The sequence below is a fragment of the Chelonoidis abingdonii genome, chromosome 4 (genome assembly GCF_003597395.2).
Source record: "Chelonoidis abingdonii isolate Lonesome George chromosome 4, CheloAbing_2.0, whole genome shotgun sequence".
NCBI lineage: Eukaryota > Metazoa > Chordata > Testudines > Testudinidae > Chelonoidis > Chelonoidis abingdonii.
The window spans coordinates 3,976,744-4,001,447 of NC_133772.1; the positions used below are offsets into that span (position 1 = coordinate 3,976,744).

General features: G+C 46.3%; 2 protein-coding genes and 1 long non-coding RNA gene across 4 annotated transcripts in view; 1 reads left to right on the forward strand and 2 right to left on the reverse strand.

Annotated features, from left to right (window-relative positions):
- Positions 1-23,406, forward strand: part of LOC116826842 (uncharacterized) — a 27,802-nt gene extending 4,396 nt beyond the window's left edge. The window contains exons 2-10 of one of the 2 annotated variants that reach the window (XM_075065888.1): positions 607-1,551; positions 4,137-4,213; positions 5,410-5,471; positions 6,468-6,691; positions 11,302-11,561; positions 15,412-15,537; positions 16,001-16,142; positions 21,578-21,619; positions 22,472-23,406. In XM_075065888.1, coding sequence (XP_074921989.1) covers positions 607-1,551; positions 4,137-4,213; positions 5,410-5,471; positions 6,468-6,691; positions 11,302-11,561; positions 15,412-15,537; positions 16,001-16,142; positions 21,578-21,619; positions 22,472-22,767 — 2,174 coding nt within the window. In that variant the 3' untranslated portion in view covers positions 22,768-23,406. Of the gene's footprint in view, positions 1-606; positions 1,552-4,136; positions 4,214-5,409; positions 5,472-6,467; positions 6,692-11,301; positions 11,562-15,411; positions 15,538-16,000; positions 16,143-21,577; positions 21,620-22,363 lie in introns of both variants that reach the window. The other variant, XM_032783855.2, reaches the window with a different exon arrangement.
- The window catches only part of LOC116815086 (uncharacterized), a 669,588-nt gene that overhangs the window by 267,282 nt on the left and 377,602 nt on the right, over positions 1-24,704 (reverse strand). The window lies entirely within an intron of this gene.
- Positions 23,227-24,508, reverse strand: LOC142046826 (uncharacterized). Its single transcript, XR_012655868.1, has 2 exons — positions 24,425-24,508; positions 23,227-24,185 (listed from the first exon to the last, which is right to left on the reverse strand). It is a non-coding gene; the product is annotated as an uncharacterized LOC142046826 (long non-coding RNA).

Sequence of the window (24,704 nt, forward strand, 5' to 3'; positions counted from 1 at the left end):
GGGACATGGAGGGGGCAGAGCTGGGGCAGGGACTTTGGGGAAGGGGTTGGAATGAGGGTGGGGCAGGGGTGGAGTCGGAGTGGGGGAAGAGGGGACGCAAGCACCCACCGGCACTGGGGAAAGTTGGTGCCTATGCCTGTCACTACCGTCTTGATCTAAAAATCAAATAGCCTCCACTTCCCAGCCGCTGGATATCACCTGATCAAAAACAGAAGTTAATCCTGACCCTGGAAATATGTTTCCCCAAACAACCCCCCCAACCCCAAAAAAGAAAAGAAAAACACCTTCCCTGTAAGCCAGGGGCTTGTGATGCTTTTGATATCATTTGCACATAGAACATAGCTGCAAGTTGGGAATTCCAGCGTGGTGATAAATGACAACACAACGTGCAGGGCAGTGGAGAATCAGACCTATTATTATTTAGGTTCTTCCATAGGTGTGTGTGAAGTTTTACAAACAAGCCCCCTGCTGCAAAGACTTTACATCTACACAGGCAACGGGCAGATGCTGACTAGAGTTCATAAGGTTTACTGAAAGGGTGTGTTTTATGGGGGGAGTTGAGAGAACGAAATGTGTGAGTTGCTGATTGTTGTCATCTTATTCCAGCCGGTGCCCAGGCAGCGAGTGAGAGACATGGGGAAGTCACTCCCTACAAAAGGCATTCCAGGAAAATTGCAGACGGAGAATGGAAAGTGGAAAATTCTACCTACAAGGATAGACCTCACAAATGTCCCATTTGTGAGAAAGGATTCAATCTGAAATTAAACCTTATTCGGCATCAGAGAATCCACACAGGAGAGAAACCCTACAGATGTGGTGAATGTGGGAAGAGCTTCAATGACAGCTCCAACCTCGCTCGACATGAGAGACTCCACCTAGGACTGAAGCCTCACAAGTGTCCTGAGTGCGGGAAGAGCTTCAGTGTAAAATCAAACCTCATCCGCCATCAAAGAATCCACACAGGAGAGAAACCTTATGAGTGCCCCAAATGTGGGAAAAGTTTCAATGACAGCTCCAACCTCGCTCGCCATCAGAGAATCCACACGGGAGAGAAACCCTATAATTGCCCCAAATGTGGGAAAAGCTTCAGTGACAGGTCCAGCCTCGCTCTACATGAGAGCCTCCACGCGGGATCAAAGCTTTATAGGTGTCCTGATTGTGGGAAGAGCTTCAGTGTGAAATCAAACCTCACTCGCCATGAGAGAATCCACACTGGAGAGAAACCCTACAAATGTGGTGAATGTGAGAAGAGCTTCAATGACAGATCCAACCTTATCCGCCATCAGAGAATCCACACAGGAGAAAAGCCCTATGTATGCTCCAAATGTGAGAAAAGTTTCAATGTCAGGTCCAACCTCACTCGACATGAGAGCCTCCACCTGGGACTGAAGCCTTACAAGTGTCCTGAGTGTGGAAGGAGCTTCAGTGTGAAATCAAGCCTCATCCGCCATCAAAGAATCCACACAGGAGAGAAACCCTATAATTGCCCCAAATGTGGAAAAAGCTTCAGTGACAGCTCCAACCTTGCAAAACATGAGAGAATCCACAAGAGTAAGAAACCTTTATATATGGGACCCGATTGGAAATTTTCCATCGGGATTATTTATGATTTTGCAGAAACTTCATTTTCTGTTGAAAAGGTTCCATGGGAAATATTTTGAATTTGTTGATCATAGAATTATAGAATATAAGGGTTGGAAGGGACCTCATTTGTGTTGCCCTCTGCTGGACTCTTTCCAATTTTTTCACAATCTTCTTGTAGAGTGGGGCCCAAAACTGGACACAGTACTCCAGATGAAGCCTCACCAATGTCAAATAGAGGGGAATGATCACGTGCCTCGATCTGCTGGCAGTGCCCCTACTTATACAGCCCAAAATGCCGTTAACCTTCTTGGCAACAAGTGCACACTGTTGACTCATATCTAGCTTCTCATCCACAGTTATCCCTAGGTCTTTTTCTGCAGAACTGCTGCGTAGCCACTCGGTCCCTAGTCTGTAGCAGTGCATGGGATTCTTCCATCCTAATCGCAGGACTCTGCACTTGTCCTTGTTGAACCTCATCAGGTTTCTTTTGGCCCAATCCTCTAATTTGTCTAGGTCCCTCTGTATCCTATCCCTACCCTCCATTGTATCTACCAATCCGCCCAGTTTAGTGTCATCTGCGAACTTGCTGAGGGTGCAGTCCACGCCATCATATGTTTCGATTTTTCCATTGGAAAAATCAAAACAAAATATTTTGGTTTGTAGAACTAACCCAAAATGTTTTTAGTCTGTTCAACATGAAGCTGCATTTCCTGGTTGTAACACGTTACCTTACTGTGGTTTGGGCTCCCTGGCCAGACTACATCTACCGTGATGCCACACCATCTTCCTGCTTATCCTGCACCATGCTGCATTATGGGAGTCACATGGCTGCTGCATCATTCCAGATGTAGCCTGCTTAGGGATCCCAGCCCAAAGGGGAAAATGAGGACATTAGATAACTAGCTTTAAAAATTCTGCACACAATATTTTAAAATGATGCATATTTTATTTGTCAGATTAACAATATAAACACGCCAGTTTCAATTATTTTGGTAATTTCTTTCAAAATATCTGTCAGCAAGTATGTCTATTACAATACAGAGAAAAAAAGAGATTCAGGAATTTTTTTTTTGACAAATAGATTCCTTACTAGGCGTATTAATACAGAACTTTGAGTAATTCATTTAAACTACAATACAGAACCATATTCCTCACACCCCTCAGAAGCAGTGCAAAGGCTTGGGAGAGTTAGGGGTAAAGAAGGAACTGAGGAAGAGGGAAGGAATCTGGAGGGTTGTTGGGTGTGAGTGGGAGAAGTATGGAACAGTTTCTTTTGTTGTGGGGGAGATTGTTAAGGAGTTGAGGAGCCTCTCTCATGCAGGCCCTGGCTGACCCTGAGCCTCTCCTATTAAGTCAGGCACATCTGCCATTGTCCCTTTGTATCCCTGCACCCCTCCATCCCCATGTGGCCTGGAGACCCCCTGCCATTCAGCCCGTCTCAGTGCTGTCACCCCACTAGCTCCTGAGTCCATGCCCCAGTCTGTTCCTCCCACTAACCCTTCTGAACCCCAGTATCTGACAACCCCCCAGCAGCCCCACTAGGGTGACCAGATGTCCCGATTTTATAGGGACTGTCCCGATTTTGGGGTCTTTTTCTTATATAGGCTCCTATTACCCCCACCCTCTGTCCCGATTTTTCACACTTGCTGTCTGGTCACGCTAAGCCCCACGTGCCCCACTCTGCTTCCCAACCTGGCTGCACCGGCAGGCTACTGTAAGGAATGCAGCCTGCTGCTAGCCCTTAAGTCTGGTCAGCCAGCTGTTCTGGCACCACAGCGGCCTCTGTTGGGCGAAAGGCAGAACTTCTTGAGCAGAATGTATTTTCTGTGAATAAAAATTCTGCAGCTGTCATGAATTCTGTGCATGCATAGTGGCACAGAATTCCTCCGTGAGTAATATTATATTTGTGATAAATATGGGAACAGCTTCCATCTGAACTGAAATAAGAAAAGTCTCAAGCGTCTCATGCCATCACAGATTTGGCCATTTTTTTAACATTAGTCTCCATCTGTGTGTGTGTGTGTGTGTGTGTGTGTGTGTGTGTGTGTGTGTGTGTGTGTGTGTGTGTGTGTGTGTGTGATGTGCTACTACACGGACTGGGCTGGTGAAATGGGCTTTAACTCACCTCTTAATAAATATTTTTTAAGGCCTCAGGGGACTTCCAGGCATGGAGATTGGGAAATGAATTGCAGAAGCCAAGTCCAGTGACCCATGACCATTATTATTTTTGTTGGTGGTGGTGTCATCTCATCCCCCATGCTCTGGGGATGTTCCCCGGGATCAGACAGTGTGAGACATGCTCACTGAGCAGAAACTGGCACTGGAGATGGAGAAGTAGAGGGGAGAGGGATCCGTTGTGGAATGGAAAGGACTAGAGGAAGGGTAACTATGGAGTGATGGGTAACACTGCTGTGGTGCTAACCTCAGTTTTTAGGCATCTAAGAGTGTAAGGATTCAATTATGCCAGGACTGCCCCCACGCATCTCCCCAGAGCTGGAGACAGTCTTTCCTTCAGGATGTATTGCCCTGACCCAATACTTTTCCTTCTGCAGGAGTGAGACGCAGGAGTGAAGATGCCACTTCAGACTCCTGGGGAAAGGACAGATGTGACTTGTGTCGCAGAGAGAAGGTAGGGGATTGTGTTTGTTCTCTGTGTGTTCTGTCCCCATCACTGTGGTGTCTGGGCACTATCTCATACTGTCAGTGTGTCAGTGCTATGCAAATGGGACACTGTTTAACTCAGAGGAAACTACATTGCCTGTGTTTATACGCTGGGAACAAGGGATGAGGAAATAGAAGAATAATCTTAGTGGCTACAAATGACTTAGCAGCGCTTCTCCTCAAGTCTATGTAAAAATGGCCCTTTCTTCCTTGACAGGGCAGGTCTTCATGTGTCTAGAAGCCAGAACTGCTGACTGGAGTAACAACAATGAGTTTTTGCTCCTGTTAACCCCTAAAGTCAATACAGTGAAGAGAGAGCAAGAAGGAGTCTGTCCTCAACAGAACTGACATTAAATTGTTATTAAATCGCCAATTAGTGAAACCCCACAGAAAATTCCCAGACAAAAACGGCATTAAGATGGAATTAACGTTAAGCATGTTTCAGTAATTTAAGGGTAAAAAAACCAAACAGACATGTAACTATTCCAAAACTGCAAACCCAGGCCATTCAGAGGTAAGGTTATAGCTACAAGAAAGCCAAATATATTAAGATTTGGAAATGCACAGTTAAGGCACCCAAATAATTTTAACTGTGCCCAGGAGTGAGGCCAACCAATACCAATACAATTGTGATTAGTTAAGCAGAGTTTATAGTTCTAGATTAAATCTAATTGATTGTAAAGACACACATCTTCTTACTGCAGATCGCTGCCACCATCTTCACTGAGGACAGCTTGTCTTCCTTCCCACTGGGAACAATGGGAGGTGGTGGCTATTTTAAAAGAGGGTGTCTTTCTCAAGGACAATCCATAGCCTCTCGTTGAGAACAGGAGGAGGAGGAGAGGAAACCAGAATGAAGCCTATAGTTCTATGGAAAATCAGGGGGCCATCTGTCCCAGTGCCCCATAGCAATGCTGGCCCTGATAGACAGGAAGGTGCAGCACTTGGTAGCAGCACTTTGAATGGACTGAAGGGAATGAGTTTACCACAGTCAAGACACAAGATGATCCAAGCTTAGAAGAGAGTTTTGATAGTTTTGGTAGGTCGCATGCTGAAGGTTTTGTACAGGACTCCATGTCTAGCTAACCAGTTCTTCCTGTCGCAAGAACTATCCAGCTGAAAATCCTTACTGGAGTCAAGTTAATACAAATGTCTTTGTTTTAGGGTTTTGCAGAAGTACAACCAGAGATTTTGCCAGGCCTGGAGGAGAACCAGAAAATGTACAGGTCAGAGCTTGGGGGCACTATTTACATGGAGCTGATAGTCACACCTAGAATTAAGATTGCCTGACACTTTCCATTGTGAGACCCTGTTTTCAGTTGCTGAGAATTTTGCCAAAATGTAAACTGAAGGATACCTTTTGGGGGGAAATTTCAGCTAAATGGTTCAGTTGTTTCTGAAAATAAAAGTAGGGGAAAATGTTGTTTAGCCCATGTTGAAAAATTCTTACAACTGTTTCCTTGAGAAGCTCTGGCACCTCCATGCTTTAGAGCAGGGACTTGAAATTTGGTAAGGGGTTTTTGCTGTTCCTTTGAAAATCCACCTACATTTGGCCCAAGTTACAAGCTTATGAAAATCACATGCTCTGTGGGGGGAGGGTCTGTTTGGATTTATGGAAACTTTAGGAGACATTTCAAACCCATAACACAGGGTTGTCTAAAGACTGTCAAAATAGGCATGGAACCATTACTGTGTTTAGCTGTACATTGTACAGATCTGATTCCGCCATTGGACTTCTTGTTAGGAGCTAAAATCAGTGTCTTTTCTAAGTTAACTTTTAGACAATCAGTGTAGGAGGGTCTAATGGGTAAGGATGGAGGGGGAGTCCTATGCTCTGTCCCTGGCTCTGGGGTTTAGGGTCTAGTGGTTATAGTGGGGGGGCTGGGAGTTGGGACTCCTGTGCTCTATACCAAAAAATCACATTGCTGGGTAAGTCACCTTTCTCTCAAATAAAAATTCAGTGTGTGTGGAGCATTACAGTGCAGGAGCCCTGTGCCCTATGGAGGGGGACCTCAGCTGGATAGCAAAATAAATATTTCTTTAAAAAAAAAATAGGGCAAATAACCCCTTTTATCCTGTCCCCACACAGCCACTCACTCTGCTGGCCCTGTAGTCTCTGTGCCTATTTCCCAGCACATCACACCATGGGAACGATAACACTGATGGACACTTCACATTTAGTGTTGTTTAACTCTCTTCTTCCCTCTCCCTTTGATGGGCAGGGTTCACTTCCCCCAGGCAGGCTCCTTCAGATGCTCTGAAACTGAACTGGGGTTCGAGGTGAAGGCAGCTGTGATTGTCAAATACGAATATGAATCCTGGCGTTGTTATCAGACAGAACTGGAAATGCAGCAGTGGATGGTGGCCGGCCCTTTGTTTAACATCTGTGCGGAACCGGCCGGGACTGTGGCAGCTGTGCACCTCCCCCACTTCTTGTGCCTCGCAGGTATGGCAGATAAATAATAAGTATTATAAAAGCTCTATAAACCCATAGATCTAACAAACCATGACTGCAAACGCCAACAAACACCATAAGTATCAGCAGAGACTGAATCCAAGACTTTTAGCACCTGGGGGAAAAAGAATCTAGGGCAAAAGTCAGAGTTGAAGGGCTGAGTCCTTTGGTTCTTGGTAAATAACAGTCAGTTATAGTTGCTGGGTCCAGCAGGATCATGGAATTAAGATCACGCGCACTAAAGCCGTGTGTGACACTTTACAAAGAATTGGATGAGGTGGTTTGATTTAGCTCTTGATATGGACTTTCCTGTGCTTCCATTTACCAGGAGTTAGTGTATATGGACTGTCACCAATACACAGGGCCTGTGCTATGCCCTGGCCTGTAAACTGTCTCTTAGGGGAACCCCGTCAGTGTGCCAGACCCCCAAGGGGTCACACTTTTCCAAAAGGTTAGGCCATGTGGCCCCAGTGCCTCCAAAACTGAGCCTCTGGGCTCCAGCCCTCCTGTTCCTCCCTGTGAGCTCTGCCTGGTGAGTCCCACTGAGGTAGACACCTCTTCAGAGCCCTTTACCCTCCTCAGGGACCAGTGCATGTCAGCAAGTATCTGCAGTGACACCAGGCAGCCTGTTCACAACGGAGTAGGTTGGAATAGTCCAGTGGAACACAGCATGGGGAAGTCCTTGGGTTAGTACAGAGATGCAAAAGTGAAGACGTAGTCCAGACTGCCAAAGCCATCTTCGCTCCTTTCCCTGTCTCTGTTCCTTTGTCTCAGCCCCAGGTGGAAGCTGCTGTGTCTCTGAGCCCCACTCCTAGCACAGGTACATGACACCTCTGTCCACTGTCCTCAGCTGAAGCAAAACCCCAAGTTATCATAGAATATCAGGGTTGGAAGGGACCTCAGGAGGTCATTTAGTCCAACCCGTGCCCAAAGCAGGACCAACACCAACTAAATCATCCCAGCCAGGGCTTTGTCAAGCCTGACCTTAAAAACCTCTGAGGAAGGAGATTCCACCACCTCCCTAGGTAACCCATTCCAGTGTTTCACCACCCTCCTCGTGAAATAGTGTTTCCTAATATCCAACCTAAACCTCCCCCGCTGCAACTTGAGACCATTACTCCTTTTCTGCAGCTTCACCCTGAACCGGTCTAGATCCGATTCCTCTCTGGAACCCCCTTTCAGGTAGTTGAAAGCAGCTGTCAAATCCCCCCTCACATCTCTCTTTTTCTGCAGTCTAATAATTCCCAGTTTCCTCAGCCTCTCCTCAGAAGTCATGTGCTCCAGCCCCCTGATAATTTTTGTTGCCCTCGCTGGACTCTTTCCAATTTTTCCACGTTGTTTTTGTAGTGTGGGGCCCAAAACTGACACACTACTCCAGATGAGGCCTCAACCACTGCTGATAGAGGGGATGATTCACATCCCTCAATCTGCTGGCAATGCCCTACTTATACAGCCCAAGAATTGCCGTTAGCCTTTGGCACAGGGCACACTGTTGACTCATATCCAGTCTCGTCCACTGTAAACCCTAGGTCTTTTTCTGCAGAACTGCTGCGTAGCCACTCGGTCCCTAGTCTGTAGCAGTGCATGGGATTCTTCCATCCTAATCGCAGGACTCTGCACTTGTCCTTGTTGAACCTCATCAGGTTTCTTTTGGCCCAATCCTCTAATTTGTCTAGTTCACATGTTCCACCTGCTTGAGCCTAAGTGTTAACCTAAGTGCTTGAGCCTGAGTGTTAATCATTCAGTCACCGGGGTTCCCATTGTCTTCCCAGATCCTTGACTGATCTGTGAATGCTCCATCCAGTCCTAATGGCTCATTCATACTACCCCAGACAGTCACATGACACAAACACCTCATGTCTCCTGCTCTGCCCCAGGAGGAATGTTTTAACACTTGGCACCCACCGGGTAGGAACACCAAGCCAAATAGTTTGATTATCACACATTTAATTCATAAAAATATTAAAGGCAATTCCTACTCACATCATGTGAATCATGGACCATACTGCATCAGTAAGCGGCTGCTTGGATGTGAGAAAGCACTACTGAACAACAGAAAAGTCTGGATACTGCTAACTAGCAGGGAGTTTTCAGATTGCCCCAGACCTTCTGTGCACTAAGTGCTGCTAGAAACCATGGCTTGAGCGGACTTGAGCTCACAACATCTGCCCCAATGCTCAGCAGGCATGGTCTGCCGAAGCTCTGACCCTGTTGCTGTTTGCTAGGCTCTTTCTTATCTTTCTTCTCTCTGTGCTGGCCCTCCTCTGGGACTTCCTCTGCCCCCATGTCTCCCCTTGCGGCTTCTTGCCAGACTCTATAGCCACAAGCCTACTCTCTCCCTAGAACTCCTCAGACCTGGCCAACTCCCCTCCTGTCTACAGACTGACTGCAGAGTTCCTCCCTGCAGCCCTTCTCCTGTGCACGTCCTGCCTTCATAGGCCTATCCCAGGTCCTCCCCAGCTGGGCTTCATCAGCCATGAGGCCTCATCAGAGTCCCTGGCTCTCCTCCTGGTGCAACCTGTAAGGTTAATTGTCCTGTTTGACCTGCGTGGGCCTTGTTGGGGGTGGACACCGCACCACAGTGTCCAACATACTCAGCCTGAGGGCTGCACCCGTTATCTGAAGACGGTCAAAGGGCCATTCCCCCAGGTTCAGAGAATGCCAGCCTGGCTCTTGTCTGGCTCTACCTGAGGCTGCCACAGCCCGGCAGGGAAGCAGGCAAGGGAGCAGTCAGAGCTACTCTCGCCTTCCACTGCTGCCATACACTTAGTGCGAGTCAGGGTTCACATTTTCACTTCGCAGTCAGACATGTGCTTTCTTCACAGCCCCGTCGCCCTCAACAGTCACAACTCCAAGCCTCTAGGGCAGTAGTGGGCAACCTGCAGGCCGCATTCGGCCCATCAGGGTAATCTGACTGTGGGTCGCAAGACATTTTGCTGACATTGACCGTACACAGGGACAACGCCCCCGCAGGTCCCAGTGGCTGCGGTTCACCAATCCCAGCCAATGGGAGCTGCAGGGAGTGGCAGCCAGCATGTCCCTGCAGCCCCTTGACCTGCAGGAGCCGCTTCCCGCAGCTCCCATTGGCTGGGATTGGTGAACTGCAGCCACTGGGAGCTGAGGTGATAACATTCCCCATCACTCTGATGGGCTCAGGTCTCAGAGTGGGGGCATGTGAGACATGCATAACTGCCTCCCCATAAAGGGTGGCTTTCTGTACTACCCCCAAGAAGAGGTACCGAGGCTGCTCGGTAACCACCGCACCTCTCTTCTGGGCATTTCTAGACACTGAACTGCATCCTGTGCCCTGCTGTCTGCATGTGTGGAGAGATGCAGATAAGTCCCACAAATTTCTTCCTGCTCCCCATGTCTGTGGCCTTCACACAACCCCTTCAGCCTCACCCCCAATCTGCAACCCCTGGGGGTACATTTGCAGATGTGGAGCCCAACTGTATTCCCCTCTGGAGAACTGTAGCCAGCTGGGTGGCTGGTGGGAAAAGTTGTCTTTTTCGCCTCTGCTGTTAAGAACTTGATAATTCGAGAGCACAATGGAAATACTTAAATTTAGTGGAGGCAACCAAGTCTCTGATGTGCAGAGGGCTAGACTGCTGAGGATGGAGGGGGATAGTTAATTAAGGGAGGTGGATGCGAGGGTGCCAAAGGCTGTGTCTTCTGCTTTGCTCTCTCATTAGAAAGTCATTGATCTTTCTCTTAAAAGTGGGAGGCAGAAACCGTTAATGACATAAATTTCCTGTTGTGTCTTTGCTCTTTACGCAACATTAAGAATATGAGGAAACCACACAGAGACAGCTGGGTTTGTTTGGATACAGCTTGGGTATAACTGGGTTTTATCCCTTTAAATAGTTGGAGAGCCATCCAGCTGACCTCCACTCTTCTGTTGCAGGAGTCACCAGAACCTAACACAGCAACAGAGTGTCCAGTGAGCATATGAAGCTCAGGCCTGTATGTTTACAAAAATATTTAGAAAATATCATACAAGGACTAGCTCTGTGTACGCACTGCAGACATTGTTACTGTGTCAGGTTCTGGTGGCTTCTCCAATGGAAGAGAGGAGGCCAGCTGGGTGTCTCTTGGATGGTTTAAGGAGATGCTACCCAATTCCTATTCACTACACCAGTTCAAGAAAAAATGCAGGTCACTGACTTATCGAGGGCCAGATTACAGCGTTACCAGCCCTGAATAAAGGGGCAATGTGTACTTATCAGGAACCAGAGTGGGACTCAGTCACTGTTCAGTCTCTTCCCTGCCCCCTTGCTCCATGCTGGGCAAGAGGGGGGAATCAAATCTGTGTCAGCCCTGTACTTGGTGCCAAGCCAGCTCACCTGACCATCAGCAGCTCAGTCTCCCCCTGGAAAGGTGGCGAAGGCCCTTTACAGGATGTTTGATTGTAGTAACCATGCACTAATGAGTAGTTACACAACAGACAAGTGTCCTGAGTCCTAGTCTCTTATTCCCTTCCCCTGCGTAACTGAGAGGAGACCCTAGGATTCCTGGGTCCCCATCCCTTGCCGTAAACCTTGGGAAGTGCTATCATGTAACAGGTAAAACAAAACCTCATTCTCTTTGACATCCATTCGCAGGGGGAGAGGCTGACAGCTCCCAGATGCGAATTGCCCATTTCATTGACGGGAGGATGACGCTGGAGGAGCCAATGCGAGTGATGCCTTTTCATGCAGTGCTGGGGAACCCCCATTTCTCCTTTTTAGGAGTTATTTGGAAACGTTTAACGTTTAAGCGAGATCCTCCAAGCCACAATGTCACACTGCTCTACCGGGCTCTCAGGGCTGAAAATACAACTCTCCACCTCTACTTGATACCTGACATCCTTGCATTGAAAAAGGTAACTGAGACTCAACACGAGTGAGTCAGATTCACCATTTACCATACAGCACATAACCTGGACTAACTCAGAACATCCTGTAACATGTGTTGTTGTGTGATAGCTGCAGAAAGATAAGTGTGGCAAAGTTTGTTTCTAAATTCCATGCTTTTTACTCTGAAATATGATATTCTACCTGGGAAATGGGATGTGACCCGTGAGGGATTTTAAAGGTGACCCGTGAGGGATTTTTTGTAACAATTTGGGTTTTATGATGACACAAAATTCCTGTAATATCCTTTACTACCAATTTTTTCCCTGCTTGTTTTATAACTTAGAAATCACAGGAATGTCCAGGCTGGTCTTCACTGGTTTTGCTGGAGGGGCACTGGGTGATCTAAGCAATGCTAGTTGTTAGCTGTTACCATCTTAAGTGAAAAAATGAGCGTGTTGCATTTGCATGCAGGGCCGGCACTTCCATTGAGGCGAACTAGGCAATCGCCTAGGGTGCCAGGATTTTCGGGGGGCGGCATTTTGCCGGGGGGGGAGAGGGGGTGGCAGGCGGCTCCGGTGGACCTGCCGCAGTTGTGCCTGTGGAGGGTCCGTTGGTCCGTGGCTCCGGTGGAGCTGCCGCAGGTATGCCTGCGGATGGTCTGCTGGTCCCGCACGGCTCCGGTGGACCTCTCGCAGGCACAGCTGCGGCAGCTCCACCGGAGCCACGGACCAACGGACCCTCCGCAGAAATGGCTGCGGCAGCTCCACCGGAGCCGCAGGAGCGGCGCGCGGGGCGGCGAAATGGCCGTGCGCCTAGGGCGTGAAAAACTCTAGCGCTGGTCCTGGTTGCATGTTTAACAAAAGCTGACTCAAAATATCAGTTATAAAAATTAAACTGGTGGAGGTTTTTTATACATTTTAAAATCTATCTGGGTAATTTTTTTTTATTTGTCAACAGCTCAACTTTCACTCTGATGCTGTCATCTACACTCACTGTCCAGTCATTATAAAATAAAAAAAACAAGCAAATAAAAGTTTAAATAAACTATTTCAGGCTTTCGTTATGAATTATAAAGGAGGGGGAAAAGACAATACATCTGTTTCCCCCCTCCATTAGCAGGTCACCATGAATAAAAAACTGGAGTGAATGAATTATGCCTGTAAACCTTGTATTCTGATAACACTAAAATGTTTAAAGTTAGAATTTCAAAATGACGGTGGTTTTGTACACATTGATTCTTAAATATCAGTCCCATTTGGAAATGTTTGTTCACTCGTTTAGAGATGTAATGTTTCAATCTATGCTTTAGAAGTTTTCTGTCTTCTTCCTTCAGAAGGGCATGTTAAGGGCATCTCAGATTAAGACCAGACAGCACAAATCAAAGGAACGAAAGTTGAGGATAACAAATTGAAAGAGTAGCAGCCTAGAGATGGTATTGTGCTGTTCATAACTGGAGAACAGACTGAGACAACTCTTTCATGGAATTTGAGACCTGTCTTACATCTCTAATGTAACATCGAGCGGGGGATAATAATGAGGGGAAAATCAGATGATATCGTTATATCTGCTGGAGATTTGTGGGTTCATTCTCTAACCAGAATTATAGCTGGAAAGGGGAAAAAATTAAGATTATGTAAACCCCAAAGGAGTAAGGACTTGGGATAAAGTTTTCAGAAGCACCCAAGTGGCTTAGGAATTGTCATAGGGTCCCCATCTCAGAGCACCCCCTCATGGCACAGATTGGCCCTGCAGGCACCCCACTCTCAGTTTCCCCTTCTCAGAATACTTCTCCAGCACTCTCTGAAGCTAGTAACACCCACAGCACGGGGCAACTTATTAATATGGATGTCTCAAACCACAAAATAAAGTTCAATGCCATTGGTTCCAGCTCTATCACCTTCTGTGACACCAGGCTGTTTATGAATCTCCATCTTCCCTCAGACTGGAGGGCTCTTACTCTTACCCCAGGAGTCCCCTGTTAGAGTCCAAAGCACCCAAACAAAGGACCAACACAAACAATGTTTGCCCATCCTGGGCCCATAGAAAGTACCCATCTCTCCTGGGTTCTCCCCCAGGTCACTTCTCTTTCTGCAGAACAGTGGCAAAATGAGGGCTCCTCAGGCCCTTCCGCTGGCTTGAGTCTCCACCACTCAGGCCTCACTACTTCTGGTCGGCCTCCCTGCTTCCTGGCACCCAAGCCTCCCTCTCTGTCACTTGACCCCAGGTGCTAACCACCCCTAATCAGGCCTAGTCAGGGCGTTCGTGTTCAGTCACGGGAGAACTGAGACTCTCCTTAATGGAGGTTTACCCCCCTGTGACAGGCGCCTATGTCCCACTTGCAGAAAAGCCAGGCTTAGGGCCAGATTTACAAAAGTCACCTAAAGATGCAGAGAGGTGCCTAACTCACTTAGGTGCTTAGTGGGATTTATCAAAGTGCCTAACTCTCATTGACTTTTATAGATTCCAGGGCCAGAAGGTACCACTGTGATAATCTAGTCTGACCACCAGTACAACAGAGGCCACAGAACTTCCCCAGAATAATTCGTGGTTGATCCAGAACAAGTCTTTAAAAAAACAAACACTCAGTCTTGAACTAAAAATGCCCAGTGATGGAGAATCCATCATAACCCCTTGTAAATTGTTCCAGTGGTTAAATATCCCTCACCGGTAAAAATTTATGCCTTATTTCCAGTCTGAATTTGTCTAGTTTCAACTTCTAGCCAGTGGAGCATGTCAGACTTTTGTCTACTAGACTGAAGATTAACTCCATGGCAGTAAAGGGCCTAACCTGCTTTGATCCTTTTGAAAGTCCTACCTGACACTTTTCTTTAGGCACCTAAACACCTGTGTAAATTTGGCCTTAAGTGCCCGTCTCACTCTTGAAAATGTGGCTTAGGCTCCTAGGTCACCTAGGTGCTTGTCAAAATTTTGTCCTCGTTTACATTTTCAATGGATGCTGACAATAACTGAACAAAGAAGCAGTTGGGCAGGTGGGAACAGATCCATCTTTTCGTATTGGGGAAAGCGAACATAACTAGGCTTGGGAGGATTCGATTTTTATTAGTATATATGTCAGTAAACGTCGATTTCACCCTATAAACACAAGCTGATGAAAAAATGCTATCACTGATAATAATCAAAAATTGCAGATAGGCAAAGTAAGAGAAATGCTGATTAGGAAGTTTTCAGAGTTTGATCTGAGGCTATTGACTTTGTATATTTGGACAAGTGATGTGGACACATTGTTTTACCATTTCCTAAACTTTAATTTTTGAATCTCAACCTTCTATTGGCATTAAATAGTTATTGTCTGACCAGCTGCATCATTGCCTGATGGCCCCATAATGTCCCACAACTGTGAAAATTTAAATAGATAAAAATAGGGGGGAAATGCTTAAAAATAAACATTGATATTTTCTGTCAAAATTTAAAATTGAATGTTGCCGAGCCCCATTAGAAACGAGGCTACAAATTGGTCACAGAGTCCATGATTTTAAGAGATGTCTGCTTTGGCTTCAACCCCGGAGGGCAGGGCTTGGCTTTGGTGTTGGGTGTCAGCTTCATTTCCATGATTTATTGTTTATTGCCCGTGTCCTGTCTGTGACTTTTAATAAAAATACCTGTGCCAAAATTGTAGCGTTAATTATAAACAATTAACATTGTACCAAGGTTGCTTCTCAGTTGCCATTCTCATGGCACTGTTTTCCCTTGTCGTCATAACAGTGGGCTCCTCTTTCCAAGGACTGCTGTGCAGGAGGAAAATGGGAATCAGGAACCTGCATGGGCTCTCCTGCTCCTGAGGTAGTTCCTTTACAAAATGTCTTCTGTGGCCCTGTCTGCCTGTATTTCAGAAATGGCTGTGCTTGTTCTTTACAGGTCATTGATGACAATGAAAGAAAATACAAATCAGTGCGCGTGCGCAAACCTCCTACAACCAAGCCATTAACCTATGGCTCCCATTATGCAGTATCCAGCACATCAGATGTAGAGATAACGCCTGAGGTGAGTGAAATTATCTTCTGTGCTTCAGTGAAGGCCTAAAAATATCAGGGTCCTCTCCTGAAGTCATCATTGCAACTAGTCATGGCACTAGGGGGCGCTGTGCTGCAGGGAGCAGGGTAGGGGCACTGTCCTCTGGCGCCCGATGCCCCAGCATGGCACTAGGGGGCGCTGTGCTGCAGGGAGCAGGGTGGGAGGTATAGTAGGGGGCACTTTCCCCTCACAGTCCATGCTGGCCCCAGTGCCCCTGTCTAGTGCTGCAGGATGCTGTGCTCAAGGAATTTTGCAGCAACATTTGGATGCACTGGAGGAAAGAGGTGAGGAGGTTGCAATAATCAAGGCAAGAGATGACTGAGGCCTGGAGCTAGGTTCTGCTGGTAACTGGGATATCCTTTGCACTGTTGATTCGCAGCTCTGCTGGTTCTGGCAGGGTCAGCCCTAATGGAGCCCCTTGTCTTTACTGCAGGAGCTGGAGTTCTGTAATGTAGATCCCCAGGATGAACATCCATACGTGGAGATTTACACCCAGGGCTTGGTGGACAAACTGGAGCTCAGCTTGGTGAAGCAAAGTGATAGGCAGCAGATCTGGAAGGCCGTTGTGAGACCAGGTAGGTTCAGCTCAACAGAAGATCTTGGCAGGGGTGAGAGATTTGTACAAGACAACCCCTTTTGGTACTTGCTGATAGTCAGTGCAAAACTCAGGTGCAGACCAAGGCAGTGGGGGTGCATCACAGCCGTGTCTGATTGTGATGGACTTGGAATTGCCTTGTAATATTGTATTGATACAGGATGGTGCCTTGGTTATTGTGGTGTTTGCTGAAACCGTATATTGACTTAAAGTATCAGAGGGGTAGCTGTGTTAGTCTGTATCCACAAAAACAACGAGGAGTCCGGTGGCACCTTAAAGACAACAGATTTATTTGGGCATAAGCTTTTGTGGGTAAAAACCCCACATGCATCTGAAGAAGTGGGTTTTTTACCCATGAAAGCTTATGCCCAAATAAATCCGTTAGCCTTTAAGGTGCCACCAGACTCCTCGTTCTTTTTAGATGTTGACTTAGTTTATCCAGAAAAGGCACTCAGGTAGAGGTGGATGGCTCCTGATAACTACTTCTCAGCAAACACTTAAGGACTTTAAAGGCACAACTGTTAGCTTCGATAATACTGGCTCTGTCAACAGCTGAGCCTGTCAGACCAGATTGCACAGAATAGCCTTTGCTCTGCAAAGAGGGGAGAAGACAGACCCTGGAAAGTTCAAAGAGAGACATTCTCTTGGGAGGAGAGTGAGACGTAAACAGAGACCCCAGGGTCTGCTGGGGTTGTCTGGAGAAGTTAGGCCTGCCTAGGTAACCATTATGGGTTAGTAGGACTCTAGGTAAAAGACAGAGACAATGTGGGTGAGGTAATATCTACTATTGGACCAACTTGTGTTGTTGAGAGAGACATACTTTTGAGGTAAAATAGACATGCCTGTAGGCTATATGTAGTTTTAAAATCCTTTTCAGTAAAGCTTTCGTTCCTACTAACAAATAGTACCGTTGTTTTAAGAAAACAATGAGGAGTCTGGTGACCCCATAAAGACCAACATTTATTTGGGCATAAGCTTTCGTGGGTAAAAAAACACTTTTTTTACTCATGAAGGCTTATGCCCAAATAAATCTGTTCGTCTTTAAGGTGCCACTGGACTCCTCGTTGTTTTTGTGGATACAGACCAACATGGCTACCCCCTGATACTTGGTTTAAGAAGACGCTCTGGTCGCTATAATCCACTAGTCATAGGCTCCTGAAAGGAAGACCAGCAGGGCAATAATGGTGAAGACAGAGGGTGCTGTAGCCCAGGGCCTGGCCTAAGCATGGAAGGATCACATGATTCCATCCCAAGAACGGTGAGGGCACGAGCCCTAAGAAGGATGCACTGAGCAGCCAGAAAGGGGACAGAGAGGTGCAGCTAGCCGTGTAACTGTGACTTCTACAGGCCTAAAGGGACAGGAGCTAGTGTTTAGGTGGGAGAGGTGCTCTGTTTTGAGCAGCCAGTTGCACAATATCAAAGCTTATAAGTTTTGTCCTGAACCATTTCCAGAGAAATCTTGAGAATCTCAGACATCCTGTTGGAAAGCTCTTGAAAAGTTTTAAAATCATCCAGTGGTTGCTACTGACGAGACGACTGCTGCTTCTGGGGATGATCATAGAAATGCAGGGCTGGAAGGGACCTTGAGAAGTCATAACGTCCAACCCCCTGCACTGAAGCAGGGCCCAGGAATCCTAGATCACCCCTGACAGGTTCGTCCAACCTGTTCTAAAAAACCTCCAATGATGGGGATTCCATAACCTCCCTTGGAAGCCTATTCTAGAACTTAACTACCCTTAGAATTAGAATTTTTTTCCCTGATATCTAACCTAAATCTACCTTTCTGCAGATTAAGCCCATTACTTCTTGTCCTACCTTCAGTGGACATGGAGAACAACTGATCACTGTCCTCGTTATAACAGCCTCTAACATATTTCAAGACTCCTATCAGCTCCCCCCTCAGTCTCCTTTTCTCAGGACTAGACATGCCCAGTTTTTTTTAACCTTTCCTCACAGCTCAGGTTTTCTAAACCTTTTCTCATTTTTGTTGCTCTCCTCTGGACTCTTTTCCATTTGTTCACAAATTTCCTAAAGTGCTGCACCCAGAATTGGACACGGGACACCAGCTTAGTCCTCACAAGGCCAAGTCGAGTGGGACAATTACCTCCTGTACCTTACAGACGGCATTCCGGTTAATATGCCCCAGCAAGCTTTTTTGCAACTGCACCTCACTGTTGACTCAAATTCAATTTGTAAGAACATAAGAATGGTCCCTATAGCCCAATATTTTGTCTTCTGACAGTGGCTGGTGCTAGATGCTTCAGGGGGAATAAACAGAACAGCAATTATCAGGTGATCCAGTCCCAGCATCTGGCAGTCAGAGGCTTAGGGACACCCAGAGTATGAAGTCGCATCCCTAACGATCTTGTCTAATAGGCCTTGATGGACCTATCCTCCATGAACTTATCAAATTCTTTTTTTAACCCAGTTATAGTTTTGGCCTTCACAACATCCCCAGGCAACGAGTTCCACAGTTTGACTGTGTGTTGCGTGAAGAAGTTTCTTTTTGTTTGTTTTAAACCTGCTGCCCATTAATTTCATTGGGTGACTCCTGGTTCTTGTGTTATGTGAAGGGGTAAAAAAAACAAACCACTTCCTTATTCACTTTATCCACAATATTTATAATTTTATAAACCTCTATCATTTCCCCCCTTAGTTATCTCTTTTCTAAGGCCTAGTCTACACTACGCTGTTAAACCGATTTTAACAGCATTAAATCGATTTAACACTGCACCCGTCCACACTACACTGCTCTTTATATCGATTTAAAGGGCTCTTTAAATCGATTTCTGTACTCCTTACAAAACGAGAGGAGTAAGGCTAAAATCGATATTACTATATCGGATTAGGGTATGTGGACGCAAATCGACGTTATTGGCCTCATATTTTACAGTAGCTACCCACGTGCACCGCTCCAGAATCACCGCTAGCCTCTCGGACCCATGGACGCACACCGCCGAATTAATGTGCCGAGTGTGGACGTGCAAGCGACTTTATAATATCTGTTTTTAAATCGGTTTAAGCTAATTCGAATTTATCTTGTAGTGTAGACGTAGCCTAAGATGATAATTTCCAGTTCTTTGATGCATCCAACGAAGTGAGTATTCACCCACGAAAGCTCATGCTCCATATGTCTGTTAGGTCTATAAGGTGCCACAGGACTCTTTGCTGCTTTGCAGTCTTTTTAACCTCTCCTCCTATTATGAGCTTCTTCCATTAACCCTAATCATTTTTGTTGAAATTCTCTTGTACTTTTTCCAATTCTAGATATCTTTTTTGAGACGGGGTTACCAGAACTGCATGCAGTATTCCTGGTGGTGCATAAGGGATTTATATAGTGGCATTATGACATTTTTTCTCTCTTCTAATGGTTCCTAACGTTCTGTTCGCTTTTTTTGACTGCCTCTGCACACGTGCAGATGTTTCAGCAAACTATCCATAATGACTCTTTGAATCTCTCCTTGGTTGATAACAAGTATTGATAACCATCATTTTGTCTGTATGATTGGAATTATGTTTCCAGTGCGCATACTTTGCTTTGATCAACACTGAATTTCATCTGCCTTGGAGTTGTTTTCATCTGCCTTTCACACAGTGTTGTTGTGAGATCTTTTGTATTCTTCAACAGCAAGCTTTGGACTCCCTGAGTAATTGTTGTATCATTTGCAAACTAGCCACCTCACTGTTTACCCCCTTTTCAGAGTTGTTATAAATATGTTGAATAGCACTGTCCCAGTACAGACCCCTGTGGGACCCTATTATTTATACCTCTCCAGTCTTCTGAAAACTGCCATTATTCAGATCCATACTACCTTTGTTTCCTTATACTTTTTTACAGATACTGATCCTATGTTATGAGGACCTTCCCTCTTATCCCATGACAGCTTACTCTCCTTAAGACCCTTTGGTGAGGGACCTTGTCAAAGGCTGTCTGAAAATCTAAGTACACTATATCCACTGGATCCCCCTTGTCCACATGTTTGGTGAGCCCCTCAAAGAATTCTAGTAGATTGGTGAGGCATGATTTCCCTTTACAAAAACCATGTTGATTCTTCCCAACAAATTATATTCATCTATGTGTCTGATAATTCTGTTCTTTACTGTAGTTTCAACCAATTTGCCTGGTATTGAAGATATTCATCCATCTGACTCCTACGTGCTAGCACCATACAGATACTAAAATGGGGGAAATACACTGAAATTGGGTGTCCCCACAAGCCATTACTATGTTTGTGGTACGATGGGTTTCACACATCATTACTAAAACTTACTGTGGTGCTGAGTGTGCTAATGGCTGCCATCAGGGTGCAGGACCATCAGAGACCAATGGGGCCAGCTAAGCATTTGCCTTCTTACCTAACAGCAGGAGCAACTGAGAATATTTTGTAGTGCAGACGGGAGCCTGCAGGCCAAGCCCAATATTATTCATTGTGTTGCTCGAGACCCACAGCCATGGCCCAGAACCCAATTGTGCTAGGTGCGGTACATAAATTGTAGTGCCTAGGAGCTCTATCCAGGGATCAGGTATTGTCTCTGTCCCAAAGAGCTGACAATCTGAGCCGGAAGCCGACCTGGTGCTGGGTGTTCGGGGGTCGCAATGAGTCGGCCATTAGAGAGGCAGTTGCTGGGTGACCCGGTAAGGAAGCAGAGGCAGACGAGGCAGCTTCTTATTGGGCATCAGGCTAAGTGTCTGGCTGGGGATGTCTGCTAACGCCCATGAATTGTATGTTCCTCCTGCTGGTCACGGAAGCAGGACGCAGTGTCTGTTTCTGGACATAAACAGATGACACCAAAAATATACCAGACTTCTATCACTGATCACTCAACCAAACTGAAACTACCCCGCAGGGCCCAAAATTACAGCGTTCTGCTCAGCCAAAGGAGCAACAGTATTACAGACATTTACAATGCACTGAGCTTATCGTCCTTTGCTGGGCGTTTGATGTATCAATAATCATAACCAGAAGCTAAAAGCCTGAACCAAGAGCTGTGTGTGCTTGTCACAGTCGGCGGTGACATAAGTGCCGTTGTACAGAGACATGTCACTGGGTGCACACGGTAACTTGCACTCACTATATGCCAGATGAGCGTGTGTGTGTTAAGTGTGTATTTCTGCTATTTGGTGTTCTGCGGGGGGACACAGAGCAGCTGTCTAAGAACACAGGCATTGCCACACCTGTGGAGTCTGACATCTGGGTACAGTCTCTGACAGTGACCAGGAACAGATCCTTCAGGGGACTCTGAATAACTCATTAACTGGTGTATCATTCACTCAGCAATAAAGATAATCACACTGCCATGTGACTGGCTTAGCCAATCAGATCCGCAAGTGGCCTGTGTGGTGTGAGGTGAGCAGACTAAACAGAAAATTATGATAAAAAGTTTGTTTCACTCTTCTTCCCTTCCCACTTCCAGGTGACATTGTGCACAGTTCACCATCAACAGAACGCCACACAGGTCAGTTCATCTCCCCTGATTTACGGAGGCCTTATTTCAGTAGGACAGAAATTTCAGAAGAAAAAAAGACCTAACGAGTCAGTGGCAGAACCAAGACTCCTCTCCTCCCCTCATACTGTAACCACTAGGCAGTAGTCCTGCCCTGATCCAGGATTCTAATTCAGAGCAGGTTCAGGGAGTGGGTGGACATCAAGGTGGCAAATTCTGACAGGAAAGGAGAGAGGCTTGGGCATTGGGAGGTATTCCAGTGAGGAGGGGAAGAGGGTCAAGGTAACTGAGTTAGGGAGGTATCTGTGGGAGGGGAGAGCAGAAGAGGGGAGAAGGGTGAGTGAAGGGGAACCACACAGACAGGACCAGAGGCAGTGAGACACTGAGTACAGAGCCCTAGGATTGCGAGGTGGTACCTGTCTGTCTACCTTCTGTAGAGGAGAGAGGTGTAACATGAAGCGGGAGAGCCTGGGAGTGAAGGAGAGCGGGGAATGGTACCTGGGTGGGGAGTGGCTGGACTGGACTTTGCTGGCCCATATTCTAGGACAGGGGTCGGCAACCTTTCAGAAGTGCTGTGCCGAGTCTTCATTTATTCACCCTAATTTAAGGTTTCGCGTGCCAGCAATACATTTTAATGTTTGTAGAAAGTCTCTTTCTATAAGTCTATAATATATAACTAAACTATTGTTGTATGTAAAGTAAAAAAGGTTTTTAAAATGTTTAAAAAGCTGCATTTAAAATTAAATTAAAATGCAGAGCCTCCCAAGACTGGTAGCCAGGACTCAGGCAGTGTGAGTGCTGCTGAAAATCAGCTCGTGTGCTGCCTTCAGGACTCGTGCCATAGGTTGCCTTCTCCTGTTCTAGGAGGTGGCATGGGGAAGACAATGAGAGATCACCTCCTGGACACCCTGAAAAACCTCCAAGAGGCAGAGATGAAGGAGTTCAAGAGCAAACTGACTGACATCAAGCTGGAAACGGGATACAACCACATACCTCGATGTCACCTGGAGAAGGCAGAGCCTGTGGAGCTCACTAAGCTGCTGATCAGTCACTACAGGGTGCATTATGCGGTGCAGGTGACCACGATGGTGCTGGAAGCTATCAACCAGAGAGACCTGGCAGAGAGACTTCGCAGGGCAACAATGGCTGGTCAGGAATGAGCCAGTGTGGAGAGATCAGCCTCCTCTCTTCAGGGGATCCCACTGCGTCTTCATCTCTGCATCCTCCCTGCTCTTTGAATTCTAAGCACAATCTTAGACAGAATACGCTCCTCTCTTTTCATAAGTCAGAGCCCTTGGGAACTGAATACAAGCCAATTCCTTTCTGAGTTCACATTTTTCTGACCCTTTAAGATCAGGTTTCACTTTAATTGTCTCTCTGTTCCCCACTTCCCCCAAACTCTTTTCAAGCCCCCACTCCTATCTGCAATCTGCAGTTTTGATTTTATTATCCCCCTCCCCACTTGAATATATTTGTTCTCTGTTTATAATTCCACTAGTGACTCTGCAGGGTGTTAAAAGGCAGCTATTAAAGTTAGACATTTTTAAATCACCACGTCCAGGTAACTTGCATCCAAGAGTTTTAAAAGAGCTGGCGGAGGAGTGCTAATGTGGATTCCCAATAACTCTTGGGAAGTTCAAGAAGATTGGAAGAAAGTGAAAGTTGTGCCAGTATTTTAGAAGGGTAAATGGGATGACCCAGGTAATTATAGTTGGTCAGCCTGACATCAATCTTGGGCAAGATAACTGTGCAGCTGATATTGGATTTGATTAATAAAAAAATTAATTAAGGTAATAAAATTAATGCTAATCACAATGGGTTTGTGGAATACAGATCCTGTCAAACCAACTTGATAGCTTTTTCGTGAGATTACAAGTTTGGCTGATAAAGGTAATAGTGTCAATGTGAGATACATAGGCCTGGTCTACACTATGAAGTTACGTTGACCTAAGTCAGCTTGTTTCGGCTTAGTTTTACATGTGTCCGCACCTGTATTAGTCTCTTGCTAACATAACATCACCTCTCCAGATGACAGAGCCAGAGCTGACCTATTTCTCCTATAGACACTGCATTGCCTGTGTTAATCCTAACAGTTCTCCACAGCTATCCCACAATGCCCTGGTTGCCCCCGTGACCGTGACCATTCTGATCGCCATTGTGAAATCCATTGCCCAGGGGTCACAGACACCGGAAGCCTCCTTCCATCCCCTTGAAAAACGTCATTGTGTTTTGTGTGCCTTTTCCTGATTGTCCACCTTGGCAAGCATGCGGCAAGCCAGGGAGACCACCACCACATCTGGGGCTCCCCTGTGGACCTGCCACTTTACAATGAACTGCACCCCCCACCAGCGCCTGAAATCTGACCAGGGACACTTTGCAAGAGCTAGGCATGGGATCCTCTGCAATGCTCAGTGAGGAGGAGGAGAAGGGAGTGAGAAGCAGAGGGGAATACAAAACATGCTGGGAACCAGGAACTGCTTGAAACTCTGCCGGAATTGAGCCAGTCCCGTCACATGAGCGCAGATGGCCTGGGGATGACAGTGAAGGGAGCTCAGGTACGTGTATTGGTGCATTACTCCTCATGTTCAGAAGCAGCAGAGAATCCTGTGGCACCTTATAGACTAACAGACGTTTTGGAGCGTGAGCTTTCGTGGGTGAATACCCACTTCGTCAGACGCAGGTGTCTGTGTCTGACGAAGTGGGTATTCATCCACGAAAGCTCACGCTCCAAAACGTCTGTTGTCTATAAGATGCCACAGGATTTCTCTGCTGCTTTTACAGATCCAGACTAACATGGCTACCCCTCTGATACTTGACACCATGTTCAGAAGAGCACTGGGAATACAATTAAAATTAATATTCTCAAATACATTATCGTTGCTACTTCAATCACCTGCTATATGCTAGGAAATTCATTCAAAAGATTATTGTAGCAGTCCTAATTACGCAATCAAACAGACCCCTGCCCGTGCTCAAATTGAGATAGAAAGAAGAGGTGGAGGCCGTGTTCGCCTTTCCTTTCTTTTTTCCCATTTTTGCTAGGCATGGAGAACAACGATTCTCCTCCTGCAGAGTACTGTGTTCATCCTACAGGGTC